This window comes from Hipposideros armiger, unplaced genomic scaffold (assembly GCF_001890085.2).
Source record: "Hipposideros armiger isolate ML-2016 unplaced genomic scaffold, ASM189008v1 scaffold_375, whole genome shotgun sequence".
Classification (NCBI taxonomy): Eukaryota; Metazoa; Chordata; class Mammalia; order Chiroptera; family Hipposideridae; genus Hipposideros; species Hipposideros armiger.
The window spans coordinates 739,094-752,232 of record NW_017731725.1 but is presented as its reverse complement, the minus strand read 5'-3'; the positions used below and the strand labels follow the sequence as shown (position 1 = coordinate 752,232).

General features: G+C 33.0%; 1 protein-coding gene across 1 annotated transcript in view; it reads right to left on the bottom strand.

Annotated features, from left to right (window-relative positions):
• The window catches only part of LOC109393324 (protein eyes shut homolog), a 1,090,347-nt gene that overhangs the window by 552,737 nt on the left and 524,471 nt on the right, over positions 1-13,139 (bottom strand). The window contains 1 exon segment of the mRNA XM_019662404.1: positions 1,767-1,957. Within this exon segment, the coding sequence (XP_019517949.1) occupies positions 1,767-1,957 (191 nt within the window).

Sequence of the window (13,139 nt, the reverse complement as noted above, 5' to 3'; positions counted from 1 at the left end):
ATAGTTGACATACAGTATTATTCAACATCAGTTTCAGAAATACAATGCGGTGGTCAGGCCTCTACATCAACTATGAAGTGGACTCCCCAAAAGGACATGGGTCCATCTGGCCCCCTAAGAAATGCTTACAACGTTATTGATTGTATTCCTCGGACTATGTTTTTCTATCCCTGAGGCCATATTGCAATTACCAATTTGTATTGTGGGGGGTGGGGATGAAGGAGAGGGGAAGGGATGAGACAATACAAATTGATTACAATTTTAAAATAGTTGAGGATATTGGAGCATGGTCTCTCAAGTCATAGAGGAACAAGAAAAACCTGAAAATCATAAAGATAGAATAAATGCTGAAATTTCCTTTCAATTGTTACAAGGAAGCAGTGATGTAAGCAGAAAGAACATGGATTTTGGATTGACGAAGAGAATAAAAATTCTTGATCTACCACCCATAAAGGAACCCGAAGAGCATGTATAATACCAACCTTTCTGAGAACCTGTTTGTCCACAGGATCTTGGTAAGATGCAAAGAGAAAATACCTAACCCCCACATTTGATTAATATGTCACAGGCATTCTTCTATGTGTTTATATGCCTTACTTAAGTACTACCTGTACTGCATTTACTTCACAATATTTATTTACTAAGTGAAACCTCATTTTAAAAGTGAGTAAGTTTAAGCACAAAGTGCTTAGGTAAATCACTTAACTTAAGGCCTCAAAGCTCCCAAGTGGCAGAGCTGAGATTCAAACTCTAGTTGTAGAGTCCATGATCTCACTAGATTTTCTTAAGATGGAGCAACACATAACTGCAACTCAATAAGTGATGGTAATTATTATTACAGACATGCCAATATATATCTTTTCTATGTCATAAAACATAAAGAAAAGAAATTCTACACCTCTTTTCACCCAGTATAGTTTTTTAATTCCCAAATGTTTTAGTTCATATCATGAATTTATTTTTATTCATTTGAAAGTGAAGGCGTCTCCTACTCCGTTATTTCACAAAATATTTTCACCCACAAGTCTGACAAGTCTCTGGTCTTTCCTCATGTCTCTGACTGGAGATGTCCACAGAGGTCAGAGGAGCCCGCAGTTCTGGCAGTTGAGTTAGCAGCAGAAAAAGGTGCCGAGAGGAAACATTCTGAATGTGACCAATGTTCAATATTATGTGTGCTTTATAATGTCTTACATTTTGTCTCTATATTTTTTCTGCTTACAATAAGACTAATAGAAATTTCCGGCCTTAGTTGAGGAAAATGCTGTGGAGTAGGAATCAGCAGACTTGATCTTAAAGGGTCAGATGGATGTTTCATGATTTATTATAGTATTCTATTTATCACATAATTCTATTTTCTTGCTCTGGTTTCACATGTTATTATTATTACCTGCAATCAGTTGTAAGCAATATAAGGAGAACAATGTGTGTTTTATTTACCATTGAATCCTCAGAACCTGGCAGAGTGAAAGGTGATAGATGAATGAATGAATGAAAAAATAGATGAATGAATATAATTAATGCTAATATTATTAATCTGCTATATCTGTTTGACATTTATGGTATCAGACATTAATATGTGTGTATATGTATGTAGACACACACACATATATATATATATATATATATATACACATACATATCACACATATATGTATTCTCATGTGTGTGTATATATTTATATATTTGCTTTAAAAAGATAAACATTTTTAAGAAAAAGAATCACAACAATTTCCTAAAATTTACTTTACATTAATTTAATGACTTACCTTTAAAGTACCATTTTCAATAAATAATTGGATGAAAAATCCGTCTACCGAATTTGAGTTTTGCTTGATATAGAGCAGGAGTCCATAGGGGCTAAAGGTCTGAAATTCTAGGGAGATGTTGTTTTGTAGGTTTAAAAATACATTCTGAAATTCTAGATAGGAATCTCCATAATAACAAACACAGCTGAAATCTGTGGAGGCAAGCAAAAAACACAATATAAGTTGTAATAGAATGTTCAATAGTTGGCTGTCACATTATTAACATTAGCATAAGGTTTTCTGCAATGGCTCATACCTGACTTTTTCCTGCTTGTTACAAGCCTGGCTGTTTTTTCTTAGATTTTATGTTACTGGTCAACATAAATAGAAACATTTCCTGAAGATGTCATTCACTGTGTATATAAGATGTTGACACAAAATTATGTTCAATGTCATTATTGTTAATTTGGGTGACTTTGAGGGCTGACAGAGATTATTGGGAAGTAAAAGAATTGTTACCTCTTTGTAGCAATACTATATTATAAGCTTCTTAAAAAACATCTTTCTCTTCTTCTCTTTCTTTCCCTTTTGCCTTCTAAATGATTATATTTTAATAAGCCTTAATATTTCAAGTAAAATATGGAGACATTTTGAGAAAAATACATTCACAATTTAATTTTTAAAATTTATAAATATATGATTTCGTGAAACTTACTTAGCTTATTTCTCTGAATAAGTTGTCAATTATTTTATCATATTATTAAAAGTTACTTTTTTTGGATAAATACTTGATTGTTTTTGGTTAGTTAATATTCCTTTGACAGTGGATTTGAGTATCTCTGTTCACTTTTTCCCTTCTGCTCCTTGTGACACACATATACTGACATCAATTCTCTCTCCTTCAAAACTTCCAAATTCTTTATTCTTTTGCAGTTAATACAAGAGATTATTCATGAAACTGAGTCTGAGTTTGCTGTCCATTATAGGTTAACACTCTTTTTAAAATCTTTAAAATTTCTACAGAGTTGATATTCTATATGGAGTATTTTTCTTATTTTAAATTTTCAATAAAGCTTTAGAAATACTCATTGTGCAAAATTATCAAACTTGTAAAAAAAAAACTCTTATAATTAGTTAAACCTCAAAGAAATTTTTTCTTTTAACTAGAAATAAAAAGGCTCAAAATACTACCAAATAATATTTGTGTTATGTAGACAAAAAAAGCATATGGGTGATTTTTAAAATTAAGTACTTTATTTGTGAAGGTGGCCCAAAGATTGAAAATATTAACAGTGCACTTTCAATTGTGACATTCTAATTGTTTTAGTTATTATATCTGTAACACAAATATTCCTTCCTTGTAAAATTCTAATGATGATGTTAAAGGCTTGGCACAATAGAATTTCACAAATTAAATAATTTGAAAAGGTTTCAGCCATGTATTCCATGTATTTCAATACATTGGGAATGGAGCCAAATATCTATTTGACTTAAAGCTCAAAATGTGAAAGAGCATATATTTTCAGACAAAGGCTAACATTGCAACATGAATATACCCAACATTGGTGAAATCAAGAAACTAGTACATATTTTTAAATGATTCAGAAAGAAATATATTGTTCAGTTGGCAATAGCTAACACAAAAATTCTTAATTTCATTATTTTAAGACATGTATTTTTATGGACTAATTTAAAAATTAAGCGGCTTTGTCATCATGATGTGAGTAGTGCTTTGTATAAAAGCCCACACATGCACTCAGTTGTAAGCTACATGAGGTCAGGTCAAGAGCCATATATGTTTGATTCCTCATTCTATCCCAAGTGTCTGATTTTCTTAAACATGTGAGACCACTTACTATCTCTTATGGAAAGTTTAATTGTTTTTGTTTAAATGTGCTTGGAAAATTTTATTCTATGTTTGGATAAAAAAATCAGGAAATATTTTGTATGGAGTATTAGACCATATATGTAGTATTTCCTATTCATATGAATAAATATAGATTCTATTTTACATCTCTCTTCACAAATCTTAATCAAACAAAAAGAATAATGATGGAAAGTACAGAACAGTTTTGTGAAAATGCGTAAAGAGTATTTCCAGTAATAATGAGCTAGGGTAAAATTTCATATATTTTTCATTATTTAGAATTAAATCATAAGTTTTTGCCTTTCTATTTTCATTTTTCCAAATAGAAGAATCTTTATTTGAGTTGTGTAACCTCAGATTATTATTTTACCTCTGAATGAGTTTGTATGCTTTTGGTACAAATAAGCAGAAAACCTAATTCCAAGTAGCTTCAGCAATAAAGAAATTTAATGGTATAAGTAAAAGGAACTTCAAGGAAAGGGCGGCTTCCAAATGGATGTTTGTGATTGCAAAAGCTCAGCTGGCTTTGCATAAAACACTGAGATTTCTTCTGTCTCTCCATTCTGCTATTCACATGGTGAGCTTTAATCTGAGACTTGCTTTTCTCCTGATTTAATATGGTGGCCAGTGGCAGTTTAAGTGACATAACTTCTTCACTCGTGTCCAGTCATTCAATTTCCTATACTTTCAAAAAAGGAAGGGAAAACTTTCCTAAGTGTAGAATGAACCTTTCCTTAGTTAACTGGCTAGAACTGAGTCACCAATGAAATCCTCGACTAAAGATGAGGGTGGGGTCAGTTCCCGCTGAGACTTGTGAGGGATGGGTTCACAGTGGACAAAATTGGTGTTCTGTTGGAAAGAATACTTCAAAATCAATTCCCAGTATATCCCCAGATTTATGACTTATTTCATAGTTAGGTCTGACTGTCAGATTCAAAGACTCAAAGTGCTCAATTACTTGTCCAAGCCAGAGACTTTCATTTTCATCTCCAGCTTTCTGCCTCTGTTGCTTCTTGATATCTCACAGCATATATTGAATATAAAGGTAAGTCTAACCACTATAAAATGTATTTGAAATTTAGTTGTTGTTGTTATGTGGGAAGTTGCCAGATTTTTTCCACATAATTATTTGAATTACCAGGGCATACTGATCCACAGTGACTCCCACTGTGTGAGGATACAGAAAACTTCAAAGCTGTTTTAGTGAAAAATCAAGTCAATAACCCTGCTCTCCCCTACTGCACAAAGAAGGGTTTAAACAGATTATAAGAATAAGGGAATACAATATTTTTAAAAAAATTAATAATGCAGATTAGGCATAACAAATTTAAATTAGAACAAAGTAAAATATGTATAATATTCAATTTAATAAGTTATGAACAATTATTCCAAAAGCACATTTTCTTTTAAATAAAACAAATACATAGAAAAAGTAAAGTATTCTTAGCTTATGATAAGTCTTGAGCCACTTTTTTTTTTTTGGTTTCTTGGTTAGCAGATCAAAAAATACTAAATAGATTTTAAAGAAGCAAAATCTGTTTCATAGTGTTTTATGTATAAGATTAAATGTGAAAGTTGGAATCTTATGAGAGAATAATTGAATAATATGCTTTTCTATATGACTGATAGTTTGATAAATTACTATAATGACTGGATAGTTTAAATAAGGAACATATATCATTTAACCCTATTTCTAGTAGATTATTGCCAATATCACTGTGACCCAATAATAACAATTAAAAGACGAGTGATTATGTATTGCTTTTGGAGTATGATTACTAGCTAAATATTAAGAAATAATTCATAACTAAAGTGCAAAATGGCCCTTTATTTCTTTAACATGTTTTAGAACTAGTAACTAGGAATAGTTGTGTATATCTGTGATATGTGTGTGTATGTACACAATTTGCTGTTAAAGGAAGTATTAATTTCAGGAAATACTACATGTATAACACAAATATAATTCATATAAGAAAGCTTACTAGACTATTTGTTAAGAAACCTATGGTGAGTCTTGATTCTTGAGTCTACCAGTAAGCAGATCAGCAACCATGTATTAGCTGCATAAACTCTCTGTGACTTGGTTCCTTAATTTGTATTATTTCTAGAAAGGGGAGATTGGATTTTATTACTACAAAATATTCTCCACGTTTAATATTTTATACTTCCATGTTCTACAAATTATGTTTAATTCACCTTAAAATACATCCTTACATAATCCACTTAAATTTATCTCAATTAGCTTAATATCTACTAATAAAGCAGAGAAAGGAAGAAAATTAACACTTACCCACTGTTTACTACATGCTAGGTCTTGTTAAATACTTAAGCTCCTTAAAAATTTTTTTCCTGGCAATTTAAAGATTTATGGTGCTTGAAAACGCTTTTGTAGGAACTAAGCATATTTTAAAATAAATTATGAAATATTTGTTTCTTTCATAGATTTTCTGAGATTGATTAGTCCATGGACTGTAAGTCAATGACAATTCATAGAGCAAGTATTAATTGTATAATGCACAAAAAAGTTTACAAAATAAACAATACTGAAATGAAAAGCCAGAGTATGCAGTTTAAGATTGGCAGACTCCACAGCGTAGCCAAAGGAAATCTATAGTTAATATAAGCTACAGAGGCAGATTTTAAGAAAATAGACGATTGCAAGGAAAGGTGAGGGAGAACTAGACAAATATTTGAATAACTTTTTTCCTGGAAGCAATAAAGAACCTTTTTGAAAGGAAGTGTAACACCTATGATCACAATATTTTCCTTTCACCAGCAAATGAAAATAGATTATCTGGGTGGGAACATTTCTTTAATAGCCACCCATAAGAATAGGAAGGAACTCTTTTAAACATACACCAAATCATTCCACTCTCTTGATTAGAAACATTTGCTGCTGCCAGTTGCCTAGGACAGAATTTCTTAGTATTTACTGTGTAGAATCTTTCCCATGCTTTCTTTCTCCTTTTGTCGTTTAATGGGGAGTACCAATTATTGTTGGCTGACTTACAGAGCAGTCATCCTTCCTATCCTCACCTGCATTACCAGTCCTGCCACGCATCATCCTTCCTGTATACGGAGTCTGTTTCTGGGATCATTATCCTATCCCGTTGGACAGACTGTCAACCCCAAGCCAATCAAGTGCTGACTTAAATAATATGTAGCTTTATGCTGGGTCCTGACACTGGATAGGGCGAGTCCTGCATATTCTCCTTCCTCAGGATTGTGTTGCTTACCATTTGCTCAATGCTTTTTTATTTAAATATTGGAATCAGTTACATGTGTAAACATCCAGTTAAATTACATAACTCTTATTAAAATTGATTTGAATGCTACTGATTTTGTAGGAAAAACAATATAAGTAATTGGAACATTTGTGATCCTTTATCTTCCTATACACAAATATGGTCTATGTCGCCAAGTTCCTAGGCCTTTTAAAACATTTTTAATACAGTTTCATAACTTTTCCTCATAAAGGCTCTGTGAATATTTTCTTAGGTTAACATTTAGAAACCTTAGAAATCTGTTGCTATTTTAAATAGACTTTTGTAATATTATTTATTTCACTCCTTATGTTGGTATATTGGCTGCTGTATATTGAGCAACCTTGCTGAACTCTCGTATTTTTAATAGTATATCATCTGTAAGTAACGAGATTTTTCTTTCTTTTGTTCCCAATCCTTAAACTCTCTTAGTAGCTTATTACACTGCCTTGGGCCATCAGAAAAAACACTGAACTGAAATAATGATAACACAAATATTTTTCTTGTTTTGATTTTGCAAGGAAGGCTTTTAAGATTTCACTTTTGAGTATAATGTTTTGTTCCTATTGTTTAGTATTAGTTTATTTTTATTTTGTTTGCTGCAGCACTTTATTTTACTCATAAGGACGTGTTGCTGGGGCCCACTCTTCTTTTATACCTGATACCTTTTAAGTCATTAAGAAAGCTCAAAGATGCAGGAACATACTGGTAGTTGCCAGAGGGGCGGGGGTAGAGGTGGGTGAAATGGGTGAAGGGGATCAAAAGGTAAGAACTTCCAGTTATAAAATAAAAAAGTCATGGGGATGTAATGTACAGCATGGTGACATTAGTTAATATATTATATTGAATATTTGAAAGTTGGTAAGAGTAAATTTTTTTTTTTTTTAAGATTTTTATTGGGGAATTGGGGGATGGGAACAGTGCTGGGGAATCGGAGGAAGGGAAACAGACAAATTGTTGTCCTTTTGTTCTTCAATCTAGTTGTGGAGGACGTTGCTCCACTGGCCCAAGTTGGCACCATCATTGCACTCTTCCTGGGTGAAGCAGATCAGTCGCCGGCTTCTGGAAGGCCGCTCACTGCGGCTGCTGGCTGCTCACGCTGGCTGCTGGCTACACACGGTAGCCCATGGCAACCCACTGCAGCAGGGGCTGCATCACCGGCAACTCAAGGCAGCCCAGCTCCAGGTTGAGCTGTTGTTCAGCATCTTAGCTGTAGAGGGCAGTGTCACTGGCCCTCATATGTGGGATCCGAACCGGGGCCTTCTGGCATCCCATGCCAGTTCTTAAAACCATTGCGCCACTTGGCTCGCCCAGGTAAGAGTAAATTTAAATGTCCTCATCACAAGAAAGAAAAAAGAAAAAAAAATTAAATGTGTATGGTGCTATGTGGTAACTAGACTTACTGTGGTGATCATTTAGCAGTTTATACAAATATCAAATCATTATGTTGTACACCTGAAACTAATATAATGTTATACATCTATTCGACTTCAATAAAACAACAACAACAAAATGTTAGCTGGAAAGAATGATGGAAAGCTATTAGGGGCACAGAAGAAAGATACCAAGGGTTATAAAGAAAAAAAAAAAAGGTAAAAACAATTTTTTAAAATTTCCTTCTCTTCTGTAGTTTGCTGAAATTTTAAGCAGAACATAATATTGAATTTTATCATTTTTTTCACTTATTGATATATTTATATTGTAAATAACTGATATTCTAATATTAAACCTTTTAATTTTGCAATGAATAAATTCTAATTTGCTTATGATATGTGTATATATGTGAATTTCATTTGCAAGAATTCATTTTTAGGATATTTGCAGCTATGCTGATGACTGAGATAGCCTTTGAATTTTCATTTTTCATGGTGGCCTTTCTGATTTTCATATTTAAGTTTCACATAGTTTCATTAAATAAATTGGGCAATGTGAATTTTTATATCTAATGTCTGGAAGTGTGAGAGTGTTTTTGATTATTTACCACCCTAATTCTGTAACAAGCTATAAAACTATGAATTGTATAACATCCTAAAATAACTACAAAAGGTTTCATTTAATGTACTGATTAGAAATCAGAATGTTCCAGTAGACAAAGTAGTGACCTGCAAGGAGATTTAGTTTTAAGTTGGTCACTATGTGTTACTTTAGATAAGTCACTTCAGTTCTCTACCTCTCCATCTTTACCCATAAAATTAGTTGTTCCCTATTATGAACTTATAATTACAACAGGTCTAATTTTATTTAGAGCTCCTAGCTTTAATTATACTTTATCACTTAAAATCATGGCATCTTAGATAAATCTTTTAACTTCCTTGAGCCTCTCGGTTTCTTCATCAATACAATGGCTATAACAAGGTTGCTCTGTTATAATACAAGTGGAATTGCTACATAAAGAATTTGTTCTGCTTTGTATTTGGGAATGAAACCTCCTGCAATGAAACAAAAATTTTGCAACTAACATTTATTTGAAAAATAGTTGTTACATGCATATGCTCTACATATTTCTGAGACATATATTTAGGAAGGTCGGAAGCACATTACATCGCCACATTAAGCAGATCTGGGCAGAACCTTAAGGACTCCAAAATAATCTGTAATGGTTCTGCCCTTCAGATCCAGAGGCACCCTCTGTTCCCATTTTATAAGAGCAGCTCACATTTTTACCTGTTTTACTTGTTTACAGAAATAAAATATATGAATAAAGCTACATTAAAGCCATATATTTTGCTAATAATAACGCATACATATATGTTGTCCTTTACTTGCTACATAGCAGAGCTCATGCATCATCTAATTTTGATTCTCAGCTCAGTCTGGGAAGTGTGTAAAGTCGATGTTCTATAAACCCTATATTTTTATCTAAGAAACTGAGGCTTAGGGAACGTTAATTTCATCAAGGTTAAAGATCTTAGACATGGACTTCTTTCATCAAAGCACATGTCCTTTAACACCACTTTTATTCTGTTTCAACAGACTGCTTATCAATTATTTAAACATAGAATCTTTGCAATTATTTTTAAGAAATACTAATTTTTAAGAAGCCCAGTCTGGATGCTCATATTGAATTTTTACATTCTCTGTAAGACAGTAGTGTAATAATGTGTCACTGAACGTACAAACAGTACTTTCTTTCCCAACTTTCCAATGGGCTCCGAAGTGCTTTTAAATTTAGTTTTTGATAATTGCTTCTTTTTAAAAATAATTTATAAATAATTAGTAAGCTCCTGGCTAGTTTACAATAAATATTTATTTAATATAAGTACTCTAAAATTAAATTATTTTTAATTTTTGAGATGACATGTAAATAATGTTTAAGGAATATCATAGACTATATGGCCATTTATACATAGGCTAGAAATATACCCATTACTTAAAACATAACTTGATGAGGAAAATACATTTCCACACATACAATATGAGAATGTGGCAGCAGGGGGAAACCTTTGTTAACTTCCTAAACGTTTCATCTCCTTGACCAACTATTAGTGTACAGAGAAAACAGAATGAGTGAATCAGGGTTTTTCTGTTGTTCCAGGGCTCTAGCAATCTTCTGAAAGGCTCACATGCAAATTTAAGATGGACCCACTGTTTCAATGCTGAGAAGTCTTTGTATTTATTTTGTCTTATGATTCTGACAAATTACACTTCCTGTTTATAATATTAGTAATAATAAAACATGTAAAAACTCATAGTGAATGAGTAACTTTGTCAATGTATGTCATCATAATAAACTCTAGGGGGCACAGCATGGATAAAAATTAAGTAGTCATGTCTTATTGTATATTCATCAGAAGCCATAGGATTAAAACTATAATGGTTTCCCATAATATATTCGAGAATAAAGTAGCAACTTAACAAGTTCTAAAAGCTAATTGCTATTGTGTAGTGTTTGTTAATTTCAAGTTAAATAAAATACAAATGCTACCACTACCACCCTTTATGAAACATAACCAAATGATCTGTAGAAATAACTTATAATTTATAAAATTTGAAAACCTCTTTTCTAATTTTCCAGATATACTGCTGATTATTTGAGGCAGCATTTCAAAAGTCAAATAGTTTTTCTATGCTTACAGAATTGAGTAGTAGTTAATTCCTCGTTCATGTGTAATTAAATAGAATCATAAATACTTTATATGTACTCACCTCATTTTCTTTTTTTTCATATAATTTATTTTACAATCTATCATGTTACTTAAATAATGCCTATAGTCTAATTATCACCCTCAAAGTATGGGCAATATTAGCTTTAATTATTTTCAATGTTTATATTTTATTAATAGTTAAGAAGAGAAATAGAGGTGTTAATAGTGATTATTTATATCTCACCTTACTCCTAACAATCAGTTTTTAATTAAATGTAATTTTCATCACTTTACCTGATCTTTCAACGCTGTTAGAGGTTCAAGACTGATTTTTGTTATTAACCAGCAGCTAGGCACAGGAAAGAGTGCAAAAGAAAAACAGACTCATGCTTCTCAAAATTGTGACACAGATACATAGATAAAAGGGAGACTATTCACATAAAAATGTATAGATAATTTTATACTGTGAAATGTGAAATAAAAGACTCCCTTATGTTAGGAGGCTTTAAAATGGAGCTAGGAGACCATTAAGGAAAGGGGTCTTCTACACGTCCTCACTGCACAGAACATGAACCTTTGAAGTGGGCTAAAAAATAAATATTCAAAAATACCGCAAAAACACCTGCAAATCCTCAGAGACACACTTTTACTTAAGGATAATTTTAGTAATCAATCATGTTTAGCCAAAACCAGCTGTTTGCCACGAACACCAATTAAGATTATTTGTGAATTCAAACATTCCCTTGTGCCTTGTAAAACCCCCTGGCTTTGGTTTCCCAGCTGTATACTGTTTGGGTTGCTACCTGAATCTATGTGCCCTTGATTGCAATTCTCTTAATCCCAAATAAATGCTTTTCTTTTCTTTGATTGATTATAGCCTTTAGATGATTTAGGTTAACAATACACACTCACACACACACACACACACACACACACACACACAAATACACACACACCATATAGCATACTTATGAGTTGTGATTAAACAGTACAGTGAATGTTTCAATAAAAAAAATATTACAGTAGAAGACACATTGCCATTAATCCCCCTCAAAATACTCCCCCCCCCGCTTCGAACACACTTATCCCATCGTTGTTGCCATTTTTTGAAGCAGTTCTGGAAGCCCTCTTTCATGAGTGTCAGGGTTGCGCTGTCATGGCTGCCTGAATTGATTAAAATCGATGTCCTGAATCGATTAAAAACATTTAACCTTTCATAGGCATTTTGACTTTGGGGAAGAGCCAGAAGTCTCATGGTGCCAGATCCATTTGAATAAGGTGGATGAGGACACATTATAATGTTTTTATTTGACAGAAATTGCCCTACCAGAAGCAATGTGTGACATGGAGAATTGTCATGATGGAGGATGATTTACATCACACTTTAAAACATACCTTCTCTCAACCTGGCTGACTGCACTGAACAAGTTGAAACTTGTCACACATGGTTACTAAGGTTCACCAGGCCACTTCCTGTATTTAAGATCCCTGCCTTTCCGTTGGATGGCATTGGCAGCAGCATTCACCGCATTTTGTGATCACAATGGAAAGGTTCCATGTCACACATCGCTTCTGGTACAGCAATTTCTGTCAAATAAAAACATTATGGTGTGTCCTCATCCACCTTATTCATTTGATTTGGTACCATGTGACTTCTGGCTCTTCCCCAAAGTCAAAATGACCATGAAAGGTAAAAGTTTTGAATTGATTCAGGACATCAAGGCAGCCACGACAGTGCAACTAAAGACACTCATGAAAGAGGACTTCCAGAACTGCTTCAGAAAGTGGCAAGAATGATGGGATAAGTGTGTTCGAAGCAAGGAGGAGTATTTGAGGGGGATTAATGGCAATGTGCCTTTTACTGTAATAAATATTTTTTATTTAAACATTCATATTACTGTTTGATCACACCTCATAATATACCCAGGGTGCCAAAAAAATGTGTACACATGACTTGTATTCTCTTTTGTTATCAGTATATATTGATTATTACAATTTTAATACAGTTTTACCTTTCTTAAAATGTATATGCTTTTAGGTCCAGCTGAGTGGCTCAGTTGGTTAAGAGCTCCCTCAAGAGTGCAAGCTCTGAGCAACTGCGGTTCGATTCCAAGCCTGAGCTGAGCTGCTGCTGAGCTGCCAAAGATGGCAGGATGGCTCAGCTAAAAAAAAACAAACA